Here is a 25,494-nt window from a genome sequence, read left to right as displayed (position 1 = left end):
TAAGCACAGCACTCACGGCCTTAGGGCGAGCCTGTCATTAGCCCTGTCTGGTGCCTCAGGTAGGTTAGAGACCTCCGTTCCCTTAGGGAGGTGAGCTGGCAGCCTGGCCTCCCTGCCAGGGGCACATTCAGAGGCAGAGGTCCATCCTGCAAGCAGCATACTGACAAGAGCTGGAAAACAGTGACAGGAAGGAAAGGCTAACCGGAGCTCGGCTGGGGAAGGAGCTTCTCATCGCTATTATTTATTGGATGAACAAGCTTTCTTGGGTCCTCCTAACTTACTGCCTCTCACTTATCCGCTGTTAACAAATGAAGTGACATGGTTTCCCTTTGTTAAGAAAACTAACACATCGAAAACAGGGTAAATTAATTCAGATGCTGAAATACTATGCTACATTACAAATGAATAGACTTCAAACCCGTAGTATTTTAAAAGTTGATGCTACATAGGTAAAGAAGTATTTAAAATACACAACTTTTCGTAACCATTATATAAAAAGAACTGTCTGCTTCCCTTGTTTCTAATCATCTTTTAAGACAGTTTTTAAAAACCTCCACTACAAACTATTAAATCTGTTTTTCCTTTTCAAATAAATATACGCATTTGTTACAATGCAAGAACTCCCACATGTGCTCTTTGAGGCTCGGCTTGTATCGAATTTTGCCTACATTTGCAGGCCTAAAAAAATTAATAGTGGGTAACCGGCATAAGAATCAGCATCAAAAGCTAAGATACAATTAGAAATTGGAATTCCTTCATCAGTGACTCTCAAAAGTCACATTTCTTGTCAAGGCCAAGGGGGCAGGGGGAGGTGCTGACTGGGAGCAGGTAGAGGCCAGAGACGCTGCTCCAGTCCTGCAATGGACAGGACAGTCGGCACCCCCACAAAGAATCATTGGGCCCGAAATGCCACCAGAATCCCTGACTTCCATGACTGAACGAAGGTGGCTGAAGCCCAACCTGCCCTCACCAGCACCTCCAAACTGGCCACCCCACCTGGGCATGAAGTGGGCAGCCTCCAGAGAGGCAAATTCCGTTTTGACAGTTTGAAGCCACTGTTAGACGCATCAAGACTCTCCAGCCACATCTATTTTGGGAGCCTGGTAATTAATTAGCCCTTTGGGGTTACGCTGTACAAGTAACATTTTTTAGAAAATAAATGCGGTATCTATTTCCACACAGATTATTCCTGAGTCACGGTGATGTTTTAATTGTTAAAATAATTAAACAGTTCTATCTGCAGTGGTATAACAAATTTTAATTCAAAATAGACACTATGAAAACAATAGGTAAAAAAAATGAACTTCGACAAGCTCTTTTTGAATTTACAAGAGTACGCCACACGGACCACTTTCACGACTGCCTCGAAAACGCACAGTATAGCAATGACATGCAAGTATACTTTTTAAAGCCCATGTAGTAACATTATCTTATTTCCCAGAAAATGTCATATTCTCTCAATCTGTTGGATAGGTGCCTCTGCTGTGTACCACCAGCAATATGACGTAAGGTCTACACTAGCTGGTCTCCATTACTGGTTCTGGTGCTTTAAATTTTTAAATTGTTATTATGGGAAATTAAAACAACAACAAAAAAACAAGGTTTAACTGTCCCAAAGACAGCAACACAGTGGCGTTCTTTAGCGATACCCGCCCCGTTAGCCGACACCAGGCTAGGTAAACGCCCACGTCCCCGGTGTGAACACGCTGACCCAGAAAACGTCAAAGGTTAATGGACCCTCCACAGAGGCTCTGCTCTCAGCCCCCCTGAGCCGCCCTCTCCCTGAACATCCAGGCGTAGGTTTGTGTCCACTCCGGGGTCGAGCTTCGTTCCTGAGCAACACAGCCCTTCCCTTCCACTGGTTATGAAGTTAGGAGAGTTTTGTGTGTGTTTTCAGGGTTTATTCTAAAGGCACTAAAGATTTGTCGTCTTACCTTTGAATGGAGAAATGACATCGCCATATCAGAACGAGGAGAAAGCCCACACTGCACCTACAGAGTTACTTCATTTGTAAAATAACTCTTATGACCTAAATACCAGGCTTCGGGTTCAGTATAATTTTTAACAAATGAAAACATTTGGTTTTCTATGAGTTATAATAAAAAACAGCTGTTAGGACAAACTGGAAAAAATGTAAATGAAAACCATAACCTAACAAGCAAATGTCTTACAGAGAAGCCAGCGTGCGTTAACGCAGTGTGCTCGCGCACGGCACAGGGGCCGTGCTCGCTTTCCTAAACGTTTACCACATCATCTATGGCTACACGTGAAGCTGAGAAAGATCAAAGCTTTAATATGCAATTAATTATTCCGAAACAAGCTGACACTTCCTTAAATGAGAAAACCAACACGTGTAAGAATTCAGTGTTTATCATACTGACACTACTGGAAAAACACGGCGTGCGTGAAATATCAAAGGATTTAATTTACTCGAGAGGAAAAAACTCAAAATAATTGTGACAAAATCAAACCGCAGGAAACAATAACTCTGAAAGAACTACCACATCTTCATGTGGAAGTCTTGCTGAGCACCTGAAATACATCTAAAGAGCAGCATAAAGACCACTGAAATTGATTATTAGGTCAACATACAGTGAAGAAAATAACATTTTTTAAATCTCAATTGAAAAAACTACTAATGTCCTAAATTTTTTTTACAAGGTTTGAGGTTCATACTCAAATTTCAATCTATGTTTAACATTTTTAAGTTCAGACATATCGAAGCCTAAAAGTACAGAAGGCTTGTGATTTTTTATTGCTTTCATGCAAATATATCTTCTTTTTCCAAAAAATGAAGCCACATCAATTTTCCACACCCATAAGAGGGAGGATAGTAGTTCTATTTCCTTTTTACTCGGATATGGTCTCTTGTGAAAATAATCTCTAAGGAATTGCTTTTTTTCTTCATAGGAACGATCTTCATATTTTTTAGGGTTTAATGCTAAAATCTGAAGAGTGTCGTCATTGACCACCAGGGGCCCTTCCGTCCTGCTCTCACTCCTCTGTCTTTTAAAAGGTGTGACACTGGTGACCTTTTCGGGGGCCGGGGCAGCTTCGGTGTTTACGACAGGAGGCTGTTCCTCCTCATCTCTCTGGTCCTCTGCCCCGAAGTGGCCATCAGGCAGCTTCCTCTTCACAGAGAAACCAGAGTCGTGCACCACATCGCCGTTGACCAAAAGCAGCTCGCTGTTCTCGATGAAATCTGGCTGGACCCGAAGGTCCGAGCTGCTGTCCTTCGGGGCACTTCGACAGCGCACCAGGTGAATGGCGATGGCCGCCAGCGTCATGTTGCCAGTGTAGACCCCACAGCAATGAATGCACTTGAAAGCCGGTGATTTCAGAATCGTGTGCACCGTCGGCGTGATGTGGTGCCTGTCCTTCAGGTGTAGCTCATACGCCTCGGCCGTCAGGAAGGTGCCGAAGCAGAAGGGGCAGGTCAGCGCCTGCTTGCCGGGCCTCCCGGGCACGCCCTCGGCCTGAGGCCGCACCTTGATGTACACGGGCACAAGCGACTTGGAGTGTATGCCAGCCAGGACCGCCAGGTAGACCTCACGCTCCCCGAGCTCTGCCCTGGGCAGCGCGGTGACGAAGTCCAGGTGGGGGAACAGCAGGCTGCCGTTGGCGTCGACGTCCAGCTGAAAGCCTTTGCTGCTGTAGTCCGCCGGCAGCCTCTTCCTGCCAGGGTGCACCACCCTGCTGTGCTCCGACAGGCCCTGGATGTCGTGGAACGTGCGCGGGCAGAACAGGCAGCCCAGGCCGTGCATGAGCAGGTGCTGCACGAGCTCCTCCTCCGCCAGCAGGCACTTGCAGGACAGGCAGCGCAGCGTCTTCTCTCGCAGCCACTTCAGGAAGGGCGCGCACGCGGCCAGCTTCTCCGGCTCCAGCTTGTCGGCCGGCCGGGGCCCGCTATGCTTGTGCGCCACCTCCATGTGCACCTGGTAGACGTTGGACGGGAAGAGCTCGTTGCACACGGGGCAGGTCTTCCACTGCTTCGCCTGCCTGAGCGCCTGGCCGGCCTCCGGCGCGGCGGGAGAGGCCTGCACGAGCACGGGCGGTGCCGCGCCGGCCCCCGCCGGGGCAGACGCCACGCCCGCCACGGAGCTGGCCACCTGCGTGGCCGCGCCCGACGGCAGCAGCTGGATGGGCACCTGGGCAGGGGCGACGGTGGCGACGCCGCCAGGTGGCACGGGCAAGGTGACAGACACCGGGGCCAGGGTATAGGTGGGGATCCCGTTCACTTGCTTCCCAGTCGGTATCAGCTGCCTGAGGATGGAACCCGAGGTCAGGAAGGTCGTGTTCTGGGAGGTGCCCGCCCTCACGGGGGGCCCTGTGGGCAGCAGGCCGGTGTTCACGGACTGGCTGAGCTGCAGGACACCAGGCCGCACGGGCTGGCTCACGGGCAGCACCGCCGGCACGACGGGCTGGCTGAGCTGCAGCACGCCGGAGGCGACGCCCTGGTTCACGGGGAGGATGCCGGACGGGGCCGTCTGGCTGGGGGAAAGCAGCGCGGACGGGACCACCTGGCCTGCCGGAAGCACCCTCAGCGGGACCGCCTGGCCAGGGGGGAGGACCCGTGACGGGACCGTCAGCCCTGGGGGCAGAGCTCCCGGCGGGGCCGTCTGGCCAATGGGGAGGACCCCTGACTGGACCATCTGGCCAGCAGGGAGAACCCCCGAAGTTGCTGTCTGTCCGGAAGGGATGACCCCAGCAGGCGTCATCTGGCCTGTAGGAAGGACACCTGACGGGACTGTCCGACTCACAGAGATCACTCCTGGTGAGACGGCCTGAAGAAGCCCAGGGGGGACAGAGGGACTGACGGGAAGGACAGCAGACCCAACAGGTCTGTTCACGGCAAGGACTCCAGGCCCCACTGGTCTGCTGGGGGACCCGACAGGCTGGCTGAGGGGCAAGACCGTGGGGCGCAGGACCCCAGTCCCGGCAGGCTTGCTGACAGGTCCCCCTGGCCGGCTCAAGGGCAAGGCAGGAGCACTTGCCGACGGACGCAGTGGGGCTCCGCGGGACAGGAAGAGCGGCCGGGGTGCGGAGGGCGGCAGGGCCAGGCTGGCCGGGGCCACCGGCAGAGGGCTGGGCACCAGAGTCACATGGGGCTGGGCAGCAGGCGAATGGGTGAGGCTTCCGGAAGGGCCGGAGGCGGCCGGGGCTGGTGGGGTGGGGCCCTGCACGGGCGGCGCGGTGGCCCGGCCCTGACTGCTGGGTGGCGGCGGCAAGGCCAGGCGGAAGCAGGGAGATGGCACTGGGGTGCCCGGTGCACTGCTGGGTGGGGGTCTGGCCACGCTGACAGCTGGCTTGGGGGCGATGTGCATTTGCTTCAAGAGCCCAGTCTTCTTAATGTGCTCTGAGATCACGGACCGAAGCTTATTCTCCAAATCCCTGTGGATATCTGATGTCAAAATGTGATACATTAAAGCATCCTGGCTGCTGGCATTGGCGTTGCACTTTTTACAGTAATACTTGTCAGGCGGTGGCATCTTCTCAGTAGAAGAGGTCTCGTCAGTTTTTGGCTGCTCACCCGTTTCCTCAGTTCTCAGGCCAAAGTAGGAGTTGATCAGGTAGTGAAAATGGGCTACCAGCACATGCTTCTTCATGCTGTAGTACAGAGTGTTTGAAAAGTTACATTTTAAACACGTAAAACTGATCACGTCGCTCCTTGAGGATTTGGCTTCACCTAGGATGTTCACCGTGTAGTTCTGGACTTTCCGCACAGGTGCATGGAACATTCTGAAGTGCCTGCCCACAACCTTGGGCTGAGACGAAAATACACAGTTTGGGCAAGGGATCACCAGCTCCTGGTCAATCTCATCTTCATGGTAGCGATGTAAGTGATTTTTGAATGAAGTAAGCACCTTCGTGGAGTACTTACAGAGGCCACAACAGTAAGGCTTCGTGCGATACCTCTGTTAAAAGAAAAAAAAGCCAAGATAGTTAAAGAAAACCATCAGATGCTACGCCTTCTGGAGTGCACAAGGACATGGTTCTCCTTCTAACAAGCTGGACGACCTAGTAACACGGTCACTGCTCAGAGAACGTCTGTTCTGAGCCAGGGCAAGCTTTTTTATAAAGGGCCAGAGAGGAAATATTTTAGACTCTGTGGGCCACCCAGCATGGCCCCTGCGGCAGCTCCTCCGTGCTGCCGCGGGGAAGCGGGGCACCCGCAGGCGACGCTCCCACCCGGCAGCGTGGTTTTGTGCTAATAACACTACAGAACACTCAAATTTCATGTAAATTTTACGTCACAAAACAGAGTTTTCATTTTTCCTTTTCAAACATTTAAAGATTTAACTATTCTTAGCTTGTAGTCTGTACAAATACATGACACGGCCCACAACTCATAGTTCGTTGACTCATTTCCAAACCATCCACTACAACCACAGAACTCATTACTTAGTCCTATACTTTTTAATTAACTCCATCCATTAAAATAAACTTAGTTCTCTGCAAGAGAGCTATTTTTACCCCTTCTCATCGTATTTCTCCAATGTTGTTTTAGCTCCAGAACAAAACCTCTAGAATTTATCTACAAAATACCTAACTTGCAAATTGCGAAACCCATCACGACTATCTTCCATCCCCCATTTCTATGTAAGAGCCAAATGGACAGCGCTTTGCATGCGTAAGTATCCAACAAACTGTGACAAACAGAAAAGAAAGAGGGACTGCGACTATCTCGTTATGAATAATCCTGAGGTAAGTTTCAGGCCACAGACCCGGCACTGACAATACGGAATTTCTCTTTAAGGTGAATCCAGAACTCGACGAGCTGGGGGTGGAGTCTGTGGTTGCGTGACAGTGTCCAGAGCCTGGAGGCAGAGCCGCAGAGCAGCTGCCCCTCGCTGCACAAAAGAGGAGGCTGAGCCCGGCACAGACGAAACACGTCATCTGAGGTCGCACCACGGGCCATGTAGGGCTGGTCCCATGCCGCAACGCTGCTGCTTGCTACGCAATGGCCACGGGCCAACCCCGACCCTTCCCAGATCCCGGCTCATGATCACCGCACACACATCTTCCTATCCTGTGACTCTGCTGCCCTATCTCTCACCTAGCCATGCAGTTTTTCCTCTTGGGTTACAGGTCGGAGAAATCACCCAAATACATTCAGCATGTTACTAACCCCAGCAATCAGCAAAGTCCCGGGTTCTGGCTTTTCTGGTGGGACCTCTAACTAGCCCAGGGTGACAGCCGACCAGACACACACACCAAACACATTTTAACGATCTGAGAATCACATTTTTTTTCATACTTTAATATCCCTGAAATTTGGGTATACTTGGGTATACTTTACAACTGATGGCTCAGTCGTGCAGTTTAAGTGATGTACTGCTTTAGTTTTATTATGGGTTCATTAAAAAATGGTGTGTCTTTTACTCAATGAAATATTGTATTGGAAAAACAAGATACTCAGTGAAAATTACACTCAATAAAAGAGCCAACGAAACTTCCTAACAGCTGCATGTTACTATCTGTTACTGTTTAAGAGATATTTAGTTTGAGGGGAAATTTTTCTTAAATATGACACCATAACATGATCTATAAATGGTACAGCCACTTTGGAAAAGTTTGGCAGTTTGTTATAAAGATAAAGGCATACTATTTACCTCACATGACCCAGCAATCTCATGCCTTGGCACTTACCCAAGAGAAAGGAAAGCAAAAACCTGTGTGCGAATGTTCTAGGACAGTGACCAATCAGAAACACAGTGAGCAGGAGGCCCTGCTCAATGGGAAGAGGACAAGCGCATAACCAAGGACAGAAGCAGAAGAAAGTGGAGTCAGGGTCCTGGGAGCTGGGAGAAATCCTGTCCCCAGAATGAACATCATCCCCGCCAAACTAAGGTTAAGAACAGATCCACCGCCAGATAACGCAGCATGACTCTGTCCCCAAGACTCGAATGTCTAAAACATGTCGCTTCTCCAAACCCGAGGACCTCCCTGCAGCACGAGCCATGCTACCCAGCGCGGTCACACATCATTTCTGTTCTGCTGCCCCAAACTGTCTCTGCTCATACCATCATATTTCCATTAAAGGAGATACTTGAGGGATGGAGAGAAATAAGGGACTAAACCTAGCAGACGACAGTCTCTACCATGCCAGCCGACAGTGTTTTTTCCCCACCGAATATCGTACCTTAAATATAAATTCAAATACAAGTTCAATCTCTACTATCTCTACTATTTCACAATGTCATTTAACATTTTATGCCTAGGCCCTATTCACCCCAACAAAAAACATAAACTCCTTGAAGAAAAGAACCCTAATTTTTATCTCTTTGCATCAAGCACTCAAAAAGTTTTATCTACTTTGTAGCAGGAATTCAAAAAAGGATTTCTTGATTAAAAGCCTGTAATTACATATTATACCGCAAGATCTTTTAAGAATTGAGATGGGAAACCAGTGAGGACTAAAAAGTATTCACGAAGTCAAGGTCTTCAATGCGAGGCCTCTTTGTGCAGCCATGAACCGTCCTGAGCAGGACAACAACCAAATCGAGGTGGTTGCAGGAACCTTGCTTCTGACGTAGAGTGAATGTCAGTCTTAGGGAGGCAAGAGCCAAAAAAAGGTGGGACACAAAACGGGCAAAAAAGTGAGACTCGAAAGGATGGGCTGACAATAGACATGTTTTTAAAGAAGATTCTGACAGAACAATGACTGACCAGTTACAAGGATTTTTTTAAGCCAAAATTCCCAAGGCCACCAGAACTTGAGCAAACAGGGGGACGGGCTGAGTCGGACGCTGATGAAGGTGCTAATCTCAGCGCTGGGGGCAGGCAAGGGCTTCCAGAAGACACCGTTGTAATAATGCTGCCACAAGCTTTCAGCTTGAACCTGTTCAGGCTTGAGGTTTCAAATCATTATAAACTGTGTTCCTCGATTCAAAGATCCACATTTTCAGTTTGTGGAACCAGGATGCACCTCCACTGTATGTACTTAATGTCTGGGCATTTCTTTTTCCTCAAAACAGTTATGAATCTAAGGCCCTTCTTATATCAGTGGCATCTTATAATCAAGGACAAATAACAGTTTCACTACATTAATCAACTTCACATACAGAAAACCCTCAATGTATCGATAACCCTGTATTACGACACGACTTTGTTTTCCCGAATGTTCACAACACCCTCCCCCCCTTTGCTCATCGGTGACCCTCACACACGATGCTCCTCAGAATTACACTGACCCTAACCACCCCCGCCCGACTATTAAGGAAACATGACAAGCAAATACAAAGGCACGTACCACTTTCTTTCCAGAAGGTTCCCAGAGAGAAATATCTCCCCACGATGTGTTATAAAAGTACTTCTCTCCTGGATCAAAGTTTTTAAGGTCCTTTAAAAAAAAGGGAGAAAGAGAAATCATTATGCAATTTCAGAAAATAAATATTTAATTAGAACTTGATGAGATGACTTGACACTTGAGAAACCTACATAAGAAAAGTGAAATGAAAACGCAGCCCACGAGCAAACTGTGAGAGAACCCCACTAAGTGTGAGAACTGAGGGAAAGTTTGAAAATCTCCAATTTAAAAGTACAGTCTTGTAAGGAATAAACAGATAACATTTCCCGCTAATAATTTTTGGGAGAGAGAAACAGCACATGCAAACAGCTTCTTCCACAGGAGGTCAAGAGGCTTTCGAGGTTGGGGGGGCAGGGGTGGAGCATGAGGCAGGAGCTCCAGGTGTGGGCCTGACAGGTACACCAGGCATCCGCCATAGGGAGGGCGACTCAGACAGGGTGACAGGGGTGAGAAGATCGAAGGGATGATGTCACCGGGAACCGAACAACCAGACGCAGTAGCGTCCAGACTAAGCCCTGGTTCTTCTGGGTAACAAGTAAGATGAACATTTAATGACACAGAAAGGCAAGGGAATAAAGGAACTGAAAGCAAATGAATAAAAAAAGCATGATCAATGCATACACACACACACACACACACACACACACACACACGGCGAAACAATAAGATGCTAAGAGCGGTAATATCTGAATAGTAGAAATGTGGCGTTTAAAATTTTGTTTTCTAAAGAAACTATTATCTGTATTTTCTCTTTCACAGCTTATACTACTGTTTTTATAATAACTAAAGGTCATTTTTATATATTAAAAAATGTTAGTTAAGCCAGAGTCAATTAATACAATTGCCTTTGAACATACATGTGCTAATACGTTGCTTACCAAGTCAACTCGGAACTAGAGCAAAGTACAATTTATTACAAGGATTTAAACTGGAAATAATGCACGGTGAAGCTTATAACACATATAAAAGATGTATTATGAAGAGATGCTCAACATCACTAGTTATTAAGGAAATGCAAATCAAAACCACAATGAGATACCATCTCACACCTGCTAGAATAACTCTAATCAACAGGATAAGAAGTAATAACAAGTGTTAGAGAGGATGTGGAGAAAAAGTAGCCCTCGTGCACTGCTGGTGGGACTGCAAATTGGTACAGCCGCTATGGAAAACAGCATGGAGGTTCCTCAAAAAACTAAGAATTGATCTACCATATGATCCAGCAATCCCTCTCCTGAGTATTTAACCCAAAGACTTGAAAACCCATATCCAAAAAGATATCTGCACGCCGATGTCCATAGCTGCATTATTCATGTGGCCAGAACATGGAAACAACCAAAGTGTCCTACGATAGATGGCTGGATAAAGCAGCTGTGTACATGTATACAATGGAATATTACTCAGCCATAAGAAGGGATGAAATACTGCCATTTGCGACAACATAGATGGACCTGGAGATAATCATGCTAAGTGAAATAAGTCAGACGGAAAAAGGTGAAACCCACATGATGTCTCTTATATGTGAGATATAAGCCTAAAGGCAACAAATGAGCAGGACAGAGACCCATGAACATGGACTATAGACTGGTGGTTACCAGAGGGGAGAGGGGTAGGAGGGAGGTGGATGGGGTAAAAGGGATCGAAGATGTGGTGGCAGAGAGGACTCTAGCTCTGGGAGGTGAACACACAGTGCGGCGTGTATACGCACCTCCCTGTGCAACTGTACGCCTGAACCTCACTGGACTTCATTAACCAACGTCACCGAAGAAAGAACGAGAGAGAAAGAAAAAGCGCGGGGACACACCGCAAAGGCCGGAGGGGAGCAGCGCGCACGGCTGCCACGGTCTCACACCACGTGCGCAGCAAGCAGTGTGTGCCAGAACGGGAAACGGAAGCCAACAACGGAGATAAAATGGGATCATGAAAACACTCGACTCAAAAGACAGGAGGGAAAGAGTAACAAGGGAACAAAGAACAAACGAGGCGAGTAAAAACAAACAGCAAGATGGCAGACTTGAAGCCGGCCCCACCTGCAACCACGTCAAATAACTGGGGTTGGTGCACTTTTTCTGTAGAGAACCAGATAATATCTAAAGTATTGCCAACCATGTGGTCTCTAACACAATCCTACCATCACGTGCAAAAGCAGTCAGAGACAACATGTAAATATTAAGTATGGCTGTGTTCCAAGAAAGTGTATTTAAAAAACAGCCAGCCGGATTTGGCCCATATTTTAGGCCATAGTTTGCCTAACCCTGGTCTAAAGGTCTCAAATTAAGAGATGGTCAGTCTTGGTAATAAAACAAACAAACAAACAAACAAAATCCAATTATACATTGTCTACAAAAATCTCACTTTAAATATAAAGATGTAGACAGATTAAAGGTAAAAAAATGAAAAAAGATATGCCATGCTACCACTAATCAAAAGAAAGCTGAAAGAGCCATACTAGTATAAAACAAAGATTTCAGGCGTGGAGTGGGGGGATGTTAACATGGATAGAGTCATTTCATGATGATAATGGGGTCTTTTGTCAACAAAACAGAACAGCGCTACATGTGGATGCACCTACAGCTGCAAAGTACACAAAGCAAAAACTGATGGAATTGATTAAAAATAATTAAATCCAAAATGACAGTCGGAAACCTCAAGACTGCTCACTCAATAATCAATAGAATTAGTCCACACATACCAGGAAGGACAGAGAAGACTGAACATGGTCAACCAACATGACTTAACAGACACTCAAAGAACAGACGCTCAACACCACCGAAGTATACACTTTTTTCAAATACGCACGGCACACTTTCAAAGATAGATCTTATGCTGAGCTATAAAATAAGTTTCAATATATTTGAAAGGACTGAAATAATTATAAAGTACAGTCTCCAACCAAATCAATATTAACTAAATCTGTAATAAAAAGGCATCTAGAAAAACCCCCAAATTTCTAGAAATTAAACAACACACTTCTAAATAATTCTTGGGTCAAAGAAGAAATCACGAAGGAAATTAGAAAAAAATTTAAAATGAATGAAAATAAAAACAACAATAAATCAAATGTGTTGGATGCAGCTAAAGCAGAGCTTAAAGGGAAATTTATGGCATTAAACACTTAGAAAACAAACTAAAAAAAAAAAATCAATCTAAACTCACACTTTAGGAAACCAAATAAATGAACTTAATAAATAAACCCTAAACAGAAAAAAGGAAAACATAGAAAGCAGAAATAAACAAAATGGAAAGTAGACAAGAGAGAAAAACCAGTGAAACCAAAACATATTTTGTAGAAAAGATTGGTAAAATTGATTAAACTCTATTCAAACTATACAGGAAAAGAAAGAAGTCTCCAATTACTAGACTCGAAATGAGAGAGGGGACATCACTACAGTTCTTACAGATTAGGAACTAACGTGAACAACTTTATGTCAATAAATTTGACAACTTACATCAAAACGACCGAATTCCTTAAAAGAAGACAAACTACCAAAGTTCAACTCAAGAAAAATTATGTAACTGACAGCCTAACTGAATGCATATTTAAAAAACCTCCCACAAAGAAAACTCCAACTCTAAATGAGACATTACGAAATGAAAACTATAGACCATATCCCTCATGAACACAGATGCAAAAATCTTTACCAATAATTGTGAAATCAATCCAACATATCAAAAGGATCAAGTGGAATTTATTCCACAGATGCAGATTGGTGTAACAGTTTATTTAAAAAAAAAAAAAAAAAAAGGTGCAGAAAAATCATGTGACAAAATTCGACATCCAGTCATTCATTGTGTTTGCCTTCAGATAAGTAAGAGTAAGGGACTTCCTCCACCTGGAAACAGGACCCGCAAAAGCGTGCAGCTACAGCCACACTGTGTGGTGACATAAGGAACAGCATTACTGCTGTAGCAAGCTTTACTTCAAACCTTCTTTAAAAACCACCTCTCTCAGGTGTTGCTAAGGATTTGGAGCAACTGAAACCCTCACGCACTATGTACAGGAGTATAAAGTCATACAACTAGTTTGGATAAAGGCCTAGCTACTTCCTATCAAAATGAACATACAGCCTTACGGTTCCGCAACTAGATACTTTTTCATTGGAAATTAACACACATCCACAAAAATATTTTCATAAGCATATTCGTGAGAACAATCTTATTCATAATCACGCAAAACTGAAAACAACCTAGGTGTCCCTCAGGAGCAAGGATCGGCAAACCACTCTGTTCCCGGAACAGGACACTTCTCAGCCACAGAAAGGCACCACACGTGCAGCACGCAGAAGAGTCTTCCACGGGAGCACGCTATTCCATCGACACGGGACTGCACCACAGGCAAATCTAACCCACAGCGGACATCTCAGAAGACCGCAGCCAGTGGGGGTGCGGGGAGGGGGGCCGAGCAGGACTGACCGGAAAAGGCTCAGGGAGATTTTTCTGGAGTGATGGATTGCTCTACACCTTGAAAGGGACCTGTATTAATAAGTGCATGCATGTCAAGAGTTATCATTTGGAGATTGTTAAGGTGTATTTCACAACATGTAAATTTCCCTCCCCGCAAAAAATCGGAAACAAATGCTAAACTCTAATTAATGATATGCATGCTGAAAGACTTTAAGCAAAGAATAAAATGATGGGTGGGGACAGATACACATACACATTAACTTTGTAGAATTTAGGTGGCAGATAGAGGGGCTTTCACTGTATAATCCTTTCGGCATTTCTGTAAGTTTAAACTTTTCACAAGAAAACACTGGAAAAGTAAGAAGGAAACCGTAACGTGTACCACAGGAGAGAAGGGAGAAGGGTGAGAAGGAAGGCATGCTTTCTGTTATCAAATGCAGCAAAAAAAGTAATAAGAAAAATTAAAGCAATTATTAGAAAATGAAAGGTATCAACAATATTTCAATATATTTTTGTAGATAATGGAAACAGGATAATAAATTTTTTAAATCTATTTACACACATGCAAGCCTCTGAAGATTGCTACAGGGGCGGGTTCAGGATACCTGCTTGTTCAAAGCTTCCCTGATTCCAATGCAGCAAGCGCACATTTGCAGACACTGGTTTAAATGTCTCAATCCAAACTATGGCTTACGTGTGCCAGTCAGGTGCAGGGTGCCCCAGGAAAAGCCAGTGTTTGAGTGGTGAATTCTCTGGGGTCCTTTAGAAATTAACATTTGTCCATTCAAAAGCAAAAATCAATGCTGATCAGTAATGAGAATACTGGTACTTTATTTAGCCTTTCAATGCCAGGCTGCCTTTTTAAAAATAAAATCAATCAGATTCAAAGTCTGAGATTTGAAAATTAAGAAACTGAACTTTTCCCAGGCCAACAATATTCTGAATCAAATTCTTAATACAAGTTTAAAAAATTCAAAGCAGACATGATTCCAATTTTGACAGTTACGAATAAAACATACAAAAAATTATCAATGTCTATAATGATACATACTGTGCCCTAATTTAACAATTTTTATTCCTTTACTAGATATACTAGCCATATATTCTCAGGTTATAAGGATACAGTCATATGAGAACACAACTTATCAATAAAGTGTGTGACTATGACCTTTATTTTTAAACTTTTGTAAGACTGCATTAAATTCATAAATTAGAAAAGAAACACCTTATCATATCATGTATGCATTCCCATTTGTTGACTAACAGTACTGAAAAATTAAGTTAGGGGCTGCTTTTGCTAAAATAAATTATTCAATACATTCCCCTCAAAGATGAAACACAAACATACACTTAACTCTTGAATGACGTGAGGGGTAGGGATCCCAACCCCCACCCCACCCTTGCCCAATGTCGAAAATCCACATATACTTTGACTCTCCAAAAGCATATTTGTCCTTAGGCATCCATGGGGGGCGGGGTGAGGTTCCAAGACTTCCTGTGGACACCAGAACCCAGGGATGCTCAGGTCCCTACACAGAATGGCAGAGCTCAGCAGAGTTGGCCCATGTTGTGGCTCCCAACGCCCAACCAAGTATCAAAATACCGTTTTTGATCTGCAGTTCACTGAGTCTGCAGATGCAAAACCCCAGGGAGAGAGAAGGCTAACCATGTATTTATTGGGAAAAAAATTGTGTATAAATGGACCCATGCAGTTTAAACCTGTTGTTCAAGCGTCAACAGTACTTTTAAACTGACTATAAAAAGCCCCCCATAAAAGTAACTTTAAAAGCCTGAGAAGTTTAAAGTAATTTAAATCGCAAAGACAAATAAGAACTAATGATGCCCTCATGCAGTCTTTTGAATTATGAGCTGTCTCCATCTTCATGAGTCTCACCCACTCCCCCAAAACTCGAATCTCACCTCCGAAAAGCCAACCCTGGCATCTCCAGTGTTACCGCCGTCTCTTAACCTGTTACGCGTGTCTTCTTACCTGCAGCAACTCCTTGCAGCTGTCAAGCCCAATATCCACAAGAATGCCTTTCACCTTTTTCCGTACTTTCCTGATGTTGTCAAGATTTTCCACAGGAATTTGAAACATTTTTGAAATTTTCCTTACAAGGGAAGAAAACAAACTGTAATAAGTATACATGTACTTTTTTTTTTTTAACAGAGGTGGTAACACACTGAGAATAATTTTCAACAAATGGCACTTGGAAAATGGAACATCCACACACAAAAGACTGAAGTTGCACTCTTATATCACGCACAAAAATTAACTCAAAATGGGTCACACGCTTCCATACAGGAGTTAAAACTTTAAAATTCTCTGAAAAAAACATAGGTGTAAATCTTCATGACCTTGGATCTATAAAGGAATTCTAAGATACACCATCAAAAAGCACCAGCAGCAAAAGAAAAACTAGGTAAGTTTTCAATAAAAATTGAAAACTTTTGTGCTTCAATGGAAACCACCTAAAAAGTGAAAAGAGAATCCAAATATGGGAGAGAATATTTGTAAATCGTACTGATAAATAACTTATACCCAGAATATATAAAGAATTTTGATAATTCAATAATTAAAGGATAAATACTCCAACTTAAAATTGGGCAAAAGAGCTGAATAGATAATTCTCCAAAGACAACGTACATTAAGCACATTAAAAGATTCTAAACATCAACCATGTGGAAATACAAATCAAAACCAGAACGGCTATAATTCTTAGAAAAGAACGGTGTTGACAAGGATGTGGAGGAACTGGACCTCTCAGACACTGCCGGTAGTGAAGGAACATGGTGCAGCCAGCTGCACGGCAGCCTGGCAGTTCCTCCAAAGATTCCGCCCAAGAGAAATTAAAAACATGCGTCTAAACAAAAACTTGTACAGAAAAGTTCATAGAGGCATTATTCTTAATAGCCAAAGAGGCAGAAATAACCCAAACTTCCATCAACCGATAAATGGATAAATAAAATGTGGTGCACCCATACAATGGAATATTATTTAGCTCTAAAAAGATGCTATGATGTAGACAACCCTAGGGGAACATTAGGTTAGAAGCAAGATACAAAGGATCACTTATGGTCGTTCCATTTATACGAAGTATCCAGGACAAACACATAGAGGCAGAAAACAGAACACTGGTTGCCGAGGACTGAGACTGGAGGGTGATGGCGAAGGGGAATCGAGTTTCCTAGGGGAAGAACGACAGTGCCCTACAACTCCCTGTGGCGATGGCTGCACAATTCTGCGTATACACCAAGAGCCACTGAATCATACACTTTAAATAGGCGAATTGTATGGTCTGCAAATTACATCTCAATACGGCTGTTTTTATAACATCTGAAAAGGATACAATTAAAATAAACCCTATGCTACTTGACCAGAAAAGAAGGTTCAGTGTGACCTTACCGCTCTTAATATGTACATAGATAAAAAAGAGTTGTGTGTGTGTGTGTGTAAGAACATGGCACTGCCCTGCCCACTGAACGAGCCTTGAGGCACTGGCACACCCCGGTAGCAGTTAGCACGCCCAGGGCCCAAATCTTACCGTCTAAATATCACTTTTCATTAAAGGAACCAGGGCCCCTTGGGAAAATGTCTGATTCTAGGGTTAGAAAAGATGATCCTAGAACATCTTGTGTCAGAAAATAAGGGAGTTGGTCAAAGAATGATGACGCATGTCAAATGGACTCAAAAGAAGCCAGTATAAAGGAGTTCCCAAAAACCAAGCATGAGACAACTTGGGTATCAAATAAACGAGTAACGGATAATGCAACACGATCTCCCACCCGACAAGCTCTCACAAGTATGACTTTGACACTTCTCCAAAATAGTGAGGGCATCTATGTCCCCTATGAACCTGGGCAGAACCTTGTGGTCACCTCACCCAATAAAGTATGGCAGCAGTAATACCGTGTGACGCCCAAGGCTAGACCATAAAAACGCCACGCTTATGCCTGCTCTCTGGGAACCATCACTCTTGGAATCAAGACATGTTGTGAGGAAGCTCAACTAGCTCAGTGGAGAGACTGCATGGAAGTGTCGTCCCACATCAACCCCAGACACTTGTGCGAAGATGGCTCTAGAGCCCATAGCTGTCACGTCACCCTCGGCCTTTGAGTCTTCCCAGAGTGGGGCACTGGACATTGTGGAATTGAAACGCGTCATCTCCCTACTGCCGCCTGAACTTCTGACCCAAAGAATTATTGAGCTTTTTAAATAAAACATTTTATTCTGTGAAGTTCTAGGTTGGTTTGCAATAACAACTAGCTATAACCCACTAGAATATAAACTTACGTCATTGGTGATACAATTAAATATAAACTGAAAGTCCGATGAGAAATGGGATATTTTAATGGTTTCCAAGCACCTCCCCACAAAATAATAAGGAAAAAGAGTAACTCACAGAAGTCTGGCAGATAAGCTCAAATTAAGACACTGTAAGAAACAACTAGCCTATAATATTCCAAAGTGTCCAGATCTTTAACACTACTCATAATAGCCAAAATGTGGAAATAATCCAAATGTCCAGCAAATGGATAAACAGTGGTATAGCATAATACTATTTGGCAATAAAAAGTAACTAGGTACTGATGCATGCTATAATACAAATGAATCTCAAAAACAATATGTTAAGTGAAAGAAGGCGGATCCAAAAGTCCAAATATATTCTGATGCCATTTGTATGAAATGTTCAGAAAAGACAAGTCTGCAGATAGAAGATAGATTCGTGGTTGGCCAGGGATGGGAAGAGGTAGTGACTGCAAATGGATACGTTTTTAGCGGGGCGGAAGGATGCTGGAAACATTCTAATATTAGTCTGTGGTGATGGCTGTACAACTTTGTAAATTTACTAAAAATCAATGAATACGCTTTTTAAAAAGACAATGGGAGGAAAAACTAACGAACTGTCCTAGAATGAAAGAGACGAGATAACTACATATAATGTGCAATTCCGAATGGGTCCTTTCACTGAAATGATACCAGAACAACTGGAGAAATGCAAGGGCTCCAAGTGGGAGAGGGCTGATGCGCGGGCGCCCGGGGTTGATGGCTGCGTGGCGAGTTATTGGTAGGAAACAGACAATATTGTATCACCTTGTTCGGCAGCCTACTTTCAAATGATTCAGTGGAAAAAGTTCTTTGATTGGACCTGCAACTCTATAAACCTACAACTATTTTTTTTTAAGTTTTTTAATGTGTAAGCTATAAAAGCAAAAACAAAATCAGTAAAGAAATTCTAGGTATAATAATAAATGCCAATATTTTATTATCAAACAGTAACTTTTGAAGATTGGTAATACCCACTAGTAGTAAAAACTTTTTTAAAATTGTGATTTCTACATGTTTAGAGGGTAATCTGGCAGTATCTCCCACGATTTTAAATAAAGATTTCTGAGTTGGCAATTCCACAGCTCCAGCCCTCTCGTGACTCCTTCCCCCTCAAAGTAAGTTCGGGCCCAAGGACCTCCAGAGTGGCCGTCCCACCCTCCCCCACTGCATTCTCCTATGCTGCAATTATCTGTGAACATATCTCTTTCCTCTACTGGACCAAATTTCAGGGTAGGAATCATGCTTTATTTGCATGTCTGGGTCCTATCACAGAACGTAAGAAAGCAAATGCTCATAGTAAATGAACAAGAGGTGTAAAATAAAACATGGTAAGAACCATAAGACATGCAGAAGGTGCTACGGAGGTTCGAAACGGAATGGCTATGGAAGGTTGCAGAGCTGGAGCCCAAGACATTCCAGGTGACTTGCTCAGCATCAAAACTGATTGAGAGAAAGGAAGAAAAGTCTGAATAACTGGCAAAAGATAAATTAAACCAAAAAAAGATACACTGGCATCTACTGGGGGGGAGGGAGACAGGGAAAGTTAATACGTGTGAGGGAGGAATTTTTGGTGGGTAATGAGGAAACAGTTTTTTGAGAGCTGATTTAGAATTGGTAAGTTTTCAGAAAAATTATCTATGTGAAAAGTATATCTTAGGCTGAAAGGGGGATTAAAAGATCATTTATTATTTTAGAAATGGATAAGAAAATAAATTAAAAGTAAAATGCATTGATTTGGGTTTTAGTCTTTAAAAGCATAACTGAACAGAGGAGCTGTCAAGAACCTCAGGAAGAGACTCTTAAAAATTAAGTACAAGGTCACTTTCAAGCCCAGACTGCCTTTAGCCAGAACAAGTTTCATCAAAAATTTCTAAGACGCTTCCACTATCAGACTTGCTTTCACTTCATTCTTAAAGTCCCACTATCCTCTCTACCCTTTGGGTTTCTTCGTATTGTCCAAGGAGCCATCCACACATATCTGACACAAGACAGCTACACTGATTGCTTGCAAAGAGGAGAGCAGGGACTGGTGGATGCTCAGAGCAGCATTGAGGCTGCCTTTCCCAGGCTGGTCCCTGACGGCTGCTGCAGACTGGCTGACTCAGGGGGAGGGCACACTGTCAGGGACTGGGCCAGCTGTAAACACACTCTCTAGTTACTTGTTCAAGGCTCAAGAGAGAGGCCAAGGAACTGCCAGTCTTCTCTCCTGAATTTGGAGAACAGGAACTTTTTATTCTTAAATATAAGTGCCCCCATTCCATCACAATTTTTACTGTGGCTCCCCCCACCCCACCCCCCCAAAAAAAAACACACACACAGAGCTCTTCTCATTAAAATTTTTTTAAAGTTTCCTTTTTCCTTTTTTTCAGTTTGTTGTTTAAGGATAACAAAAAATAGAACATAGGTAAATTACAGAAGTTTCATAACCTTAAAACAATTCTTTCAAGAGCCTTGGTCTATTGATGCCAATCGCTTTGCGGAAAAGAAGCTGAACTGTACCATAATTTTTCCATTCCAAAATACCAAAACTTATCCATTCTAAAATGCAAGATTCCATACAACACGCCCAGTGGCTTAACCATGAACACACGGGTTTGGTGTTCTCATACTGATAGACCCTCTACTGATGCTGCTCTCCATTCACTGAGTACTCAGTTAAACCAACACGTCTGTAATAATGCACATCATCAGGAAACAGCAGGCTATGATACAGCTACATTATCAACCTCAGTCCCCAGCAAATTACCTTTAATTTCACAGTATGTGGTTGACATGGTACTACTAAAAATTCCACTGATGTGTGTAAGAAAATATTTCCCAAAGGGGCACTCAAAGGGTTTCCTTTGTCTTTTAGTGTCATGATCATTTAAAAATATTCCACTGTGGGAAAAAAGATCCTCCAAAATATAAAGTCAATCAAATAATTAATAATACCTTTTAAGCCATAGAACTTTGTTTTGAGTTCCTGTGACATCTAAATTCTAAAATGATTTCACCTGAGTGGCAACACAGCCCAAGACCTCACCGGCAAGGATCCTGGAGCAGCACTGCTTGGGTTCAAATCAGCTTCACAATTTATGGGCTGTGCAATATTTGGCAAATGACTTAATCCCTGGGACTCAGCTGCCTACTTGTGAAACAGGGAGACACAGCCTACTCCCTGAGGCAGTAGTGAAGGTGAGTTAGTACAAGAAAAGCACTTAGAACATCCACACTGTGAGTCTGCTATTTATCTAACTCCAAAAATCTTAAGTGAAATGTCACAACCGTTTGAATATTGAAATACAGGGCTTTAAAAGTATCAAACTTAAAAAACACATAATATTTGTGCCATGCATGAAAACAAGATTCAGAAGGTCTGGGTTCAAACACAGGCCGATCCCTTCCTAGATACCTGGCCTTCAGCAACTGCCTTTCATTTTCCTCATCGGAAACACACTGCCCTAACAGGTGTGTGACAGCCGGAGTGGAGGGCACCTCAGAACGCTGGGGACATAGCCCCTCAAAGTGACAACCATAAATTCACAAATAGCATGTTGTACACCTGGGTTCAAATTATAAAGGTGTCCCAGGCTCTCTTCAGCTAAACATCTTGCCACATCCCCATAACCAATCAGCAACCCCTAACCTTTTACCCAGCCCTCACAGTCTACCATCTCTCCATCAGAGGCCCGGACTTGTCTCCTCCCCTATCCCGCGGTTCCCTTTCCACACAGTCACTTCCGTGCTTAAAGACCCCAACGAAGTCCCAACTCGAACTGTAATAGAAAAGTTTGCTCGTAATACGGCCAACTCTCCAGTAGCAACTTTTAAGTTACGCTACATTACTTGACCTCCAACCAAAAATGAGCGTGCACTTTTCACAACCGCTACTCGTTTTACACTCGGTCCTCTCCCCTACAAATGCTCCCCACACCCCTAACACCTACGCAGACTCCGAGCTCTATTTACTTGATAAAACCTGTGTACCCTAATTAAGACGAGTCTTAGCAGCATTCAGGCAAGCCTCTCATTCAAACGCAAACAAACTACTTAAAATATTTAATTATTTCCCATTCTACAACTGTGTACTATTTGAACTGGTCACTATAATTTTTGACATTCCAAAGCCAAATTTTAGAAATTTTGCAAACAGAATCTATGCCAGTGCAGTCAGCAATGGCACACGAAAGTTAGATTTCTAGCGCCAGCAGCTGCACATCAATCATCAATGTTCACATCCGAAGCTCAGGGGTGAAGGAACAGGCGTCTGCGATCAGCTGTTCTCCGCAGTCCTTTGCCTCCAGAGCGGAGAAGCCGCCACAGGGCAGACTCAGGTGTGACCGGAGCGGCGAAGCCGCCACAGGGCACACTCAGGTGTGACCGTCTCTTCGCGGCCCACATCTGCGGTCGCTCGCTGAAGGCTGCGCCGGGAACGGGCTCCGGGAAGAGCCCGGGCCGCCGGAGGTGCGCCCTGCAGGGGGCCCGCCTCGCCCGCTCCCGGCCCGCCCCCGGGCCTGGCCCCTGTCCCCTAAGTCCGTCTCTTCTCCCTCGCACCCGCCCCTCGGCCCCCATTCCCGCCGCGGCCCCCAGGTCCCTCGGCCCCCGGCCCGACCCCGCCCCGCAGCGACCACCCACAACCCCACTCCCACGTGACGCGGAGGGACGGCCGGCGCCGTTCGGGCCGCGAACCCCGCGCCCAGACAACGCCGCGGCATTCGTGAGGCGGCCGCGGGTGTGAGCGGGGCGGGGCCGCAGACGCGACTTCGCGGGCCGGGCCGGGGGCGTCGCCGCGGGGCCGGGCCGGGGTCGTACCTACCGCTGGGCGCCCGGAGCGCCGTCTCGTGCCTCGCCGCCTCTCGCCGCGCCCGGCCGGGGCCAGCGCCCGCCTCCGCCCCGCGCGGCGGGACCCCCGCCTCGGCGCGCGCCACCCCCGCGCGACCCCGTCCCCTCCTCCCAGCTCGGCCAGAAAGAGAAAATGGCGCTCGATTTGCCTCCGGAAGTGACGCGCGCCCTCATTTGCATGCCAGTGCAGCCAGCCAATGGGAGGAGAGTGTGCGTGGGACCCCTGGGCCTTGCTCCAGAGACCACTTGGGGCCCCTGCCTAAAGCTGGACTGAAGGCTCTGGAGTGGGAGTTAGGGGGCCCCTTCTGGAGCCCCTTCCCTTGACTCCCCCCCTCTGCCACAGTGGGTTGACATGCCAGCCCCTCAACAGCATCTGTGCACTCTCGTGAGAGTTTGAGTGGGTGATGACGTCATTAAAGGGGTGGGGCACTGGTGGCCTCAACCACATGACCAATCACGCGGCTTTGACTTCATTTGCATGGAATGGGGTGGAGCTACTGGCTGCTGCAGGAATGAGTGGCCCCGCCCACAACTCAGGGCCAATAGGAAAGTAGCTATCAGGGGAATCCTGTCTGCCATTGGAGAACAGTACTTGGGCTATCAGAACTTTGGGAAGTGTGCCCTTGATTGACACATCTTAGTGAGCTGACTGGATGGGGTCTCCTGACTTAATTATTTTCTAGGAAAATTAATGTCACACCTTTTCTTGAGAATTCTGAGTTTTAAGTTCGAGCCACTGTATGTTATATAGGGAAAAGGTTAATTGCATATATTTGTAAAAACTCCGAAATGGCCTAAAAGTTCACTTTTGCCCAGAATTATTAAAAATTGTGAAGCAGTAGTATTGATCAAAATGAGAAAAGATGGAGTAGGGGCCTCCCAAATGGCTCTGGGCCTTCATCCATTGAGTCAAGGGCCCGTGGGGAAGAGCAGGACCATGCTGCCCTCAGGGAGCCTGCAGTTTAACCCCAGGCCAGGTGTATTTGCAAAGGGCTGCTTTTCTTTATCCGGTCCCTGTCCTGTTCCCGCTCCTTACCGCTTCACCGAAGCTCCCTGGGCGACACCCGTCTTCCCTCAACTCCTTTTTTCGAAGACACCAAGACCATCGCACTCGGTCTCTCTTGACCTCCCAGTCCCTACATGCGCACTATTTCCTCAACAAGCACCTTGACCTCAGAGCTAGTTTCAGAGGATGTGTCTGCCCATGTTCACGACCAGCCCGTCCGTCGTCGGACTGTATGTGCTCTGCCCTGCCCAGCACATCGCTGTCCAGTCATCCCCTTCCCGCATAACTTCAGTTTCTCTCTCTACTGGTACCTTCCGCAAAAATTATAGCTACCAGTTTTTATCAAACGACTAAAAATGTAATAGGGACCAAATAAATGTCATTTAAAAATTCACTGTCGGACTTATGTTACTTGACCAGTTTTTCCCTACAGGAATAGGAGTCGTCATTGAAGGATAGTTCGCCCTTTGTATTTATTTACGAATTGTGTTTGATAATGAATTACAGCGGGAAATGGGTACGGTATCCCTACATGGCTTCCTTCGAAGACCTATGGGTGTGATGAGAAGTAAAACATTGCAGTCCCCCACCCACACGAGGTGCCCAGACAACAACCTGGCATGGCACTTCTCGAACAAATATCCCCTCGGCTCCCCTCGCCTCTCACTCTCTGCTCTCACCCCACCCGCACCACTTCACAGAAACGCCCTGGTCACCCTGACTTACTTGTTGACTCCAAGAACAGATTTGAGTCCTCATCTCTTAGTAGCTCTTCTCCCTTTCCTGAAGTCTCCTCTCCCCGATGCCCCCCAAACATGCCTTTGATCTCCGGGCTCTCTGGTTGCTCCTGGCATCATATCAGCTCCACTTCCGCAATCGTAGGTCCTTGAATGTCAAGTCCTTGAATGTCGGTCTCCAGGTTTCTGCTCACTTTCATCCATCTTTTCAACCGTATTGGTTACCCATGTCCTCTATGCCAGGCAGGTATTGAGATCCCGTGCCTTTCATTTATTACTCTGCACTCTCCCTTGTTAATCACCTCTGCATATGCAAACTTTATTATTTCGATTCCATACCAACATCTCCACCCACTTTCTCAGTTTCAATTTCATTTTTCTGGCCGACAATTGGGCAGCTTCCCTTGGGTGTCTCACAGGCACCTTAAATTCAAAATGTTCCAAACTAAACCCATCATCCTCTCAACAGCCTTAAAGTGAGGAATGTGCTTCCTATTCTTCATTTTTCCCATCCCCAGTTCTCCAATTTTACCTCCTAAATATTCCTCAAATTTCTTCCTTCACCGGCAGAACAGCAGTGCAGGCGCCTACCTTACCTCCAGCTCTGGCGCCTCAGGTGTGTTCTCCAGCCGGCCGTCTTAATAATCTCGTTAAAAGCAAACCTGATCCTGTCATCCCCCTTCTTACCTTCAGCCATTCTAGCCCCCCACCCCAGGATCAGCCCAGAGGGTCGAGCATAGCGTACAAGCTCTCCAAGGCTGACCGTTTCCAGCTCAGCTCCTGCTCCTGCAAACACCACTCTTTGAATGTCTTCCCTCCCCGCCACCTGACCTACTTTCTATTTCATGCCATTCGAGGCTGAGTTCTGCTGGCCACTCTTCCA

The 25,494-nt window shown here is 45.4% G+C and overlaps 1 protein-coding gene across 3 annotated transcripts; it reads right to left on the bottom strand.

Annotated features, from left to right (window-relative positions):
• Positions 1-1,186: 1,186 nt before the first annotated feature.
• ADNP2 (ADNP homeobox 2) lies at positions 1,187-22,954 on the bottom strand. 3 transcript variants are annotated; one of them, XM_016126527.2, is made up of 4 exons: positions 22,843-22,954; positions 15,705-15,825; positions 9,254-9,343; positions 1,187-5,915 (listed from the first exon to the last, which is right to left on the bottom strand). In XM_016126527.2, the coding sequence occupies exons 2-4, from the start codon at positions 15,810-15,812 to the stop codon at positions 2,655-2,657; spliced, it is 3,459 nt and encodes a 1,152-aa protein (XP_015982013.2). In that variant the 5' UTR covers positions 15,813-15,825; positions 22,843-22,954; the 3' UTR covers positions 1,187-2,654. The 3 variants fall into 3 exon arrangements, with proteins under 3 accessions (XP_015982013.2, XP_015982014.2, XP_015982012.2); XM_016126528.2 differs by having other exon boundaries at positions 22,839-22,897; XM_016126526.2 differs by lacking the exon at positions 22,843-22,954 and having other exon boundaries at positions 15,705-20,292.
• Between the last annotated feature and the right edge of the window lie 2,540 nt (positions 22,955-25,494).

The sequence above is a fragment of the Rousettus aegyptiacus genome, unplaced genomic scaffold (assembly GCF_014176215.1).
Source record: "Rousettus aegyptiacus isolate mRouAeg1 unplaced genomic scaffold, mRouAeg1.p scaffold_m13_p_12, whole genome shotgun sequence".
NCBI classification, from domain to species: Eukaryota; Metazoa; Chordata; class Mammalia; order Chiroptera; family Pteropodidae; genus Rousettus; species Rousettus aegyptiacus.
The sequence above is the reverse complement of the archived record's forward strand: the minus strand, read 5'-3'. Positions and strand labels throughout refer to the sequence as shown.

Coding starts and splice junctions, on each gene's coding strand:
- ADNP2 (XM_016126526.2), bottom strand. CDS start 15,863: ATGTATACTTATTACAGTTTGTTTTCTTCCCTTGTAAGGAAAATTTCA. Junction 9,344..15,704: donor GCTGCAAGGAGTTGCTGCAG/GTAAGAAGACAC, acceptor TTTTTTTTAAAG/GACCTTAAAAACTTTGATCC. Junction 5,916..9,253: donor AACCTTCTGGAAAGAAAGTG/GTACGTGCCTTT, acceptor TTCTTTTAACAG/AGGTATCGCACGAAGCCTTA.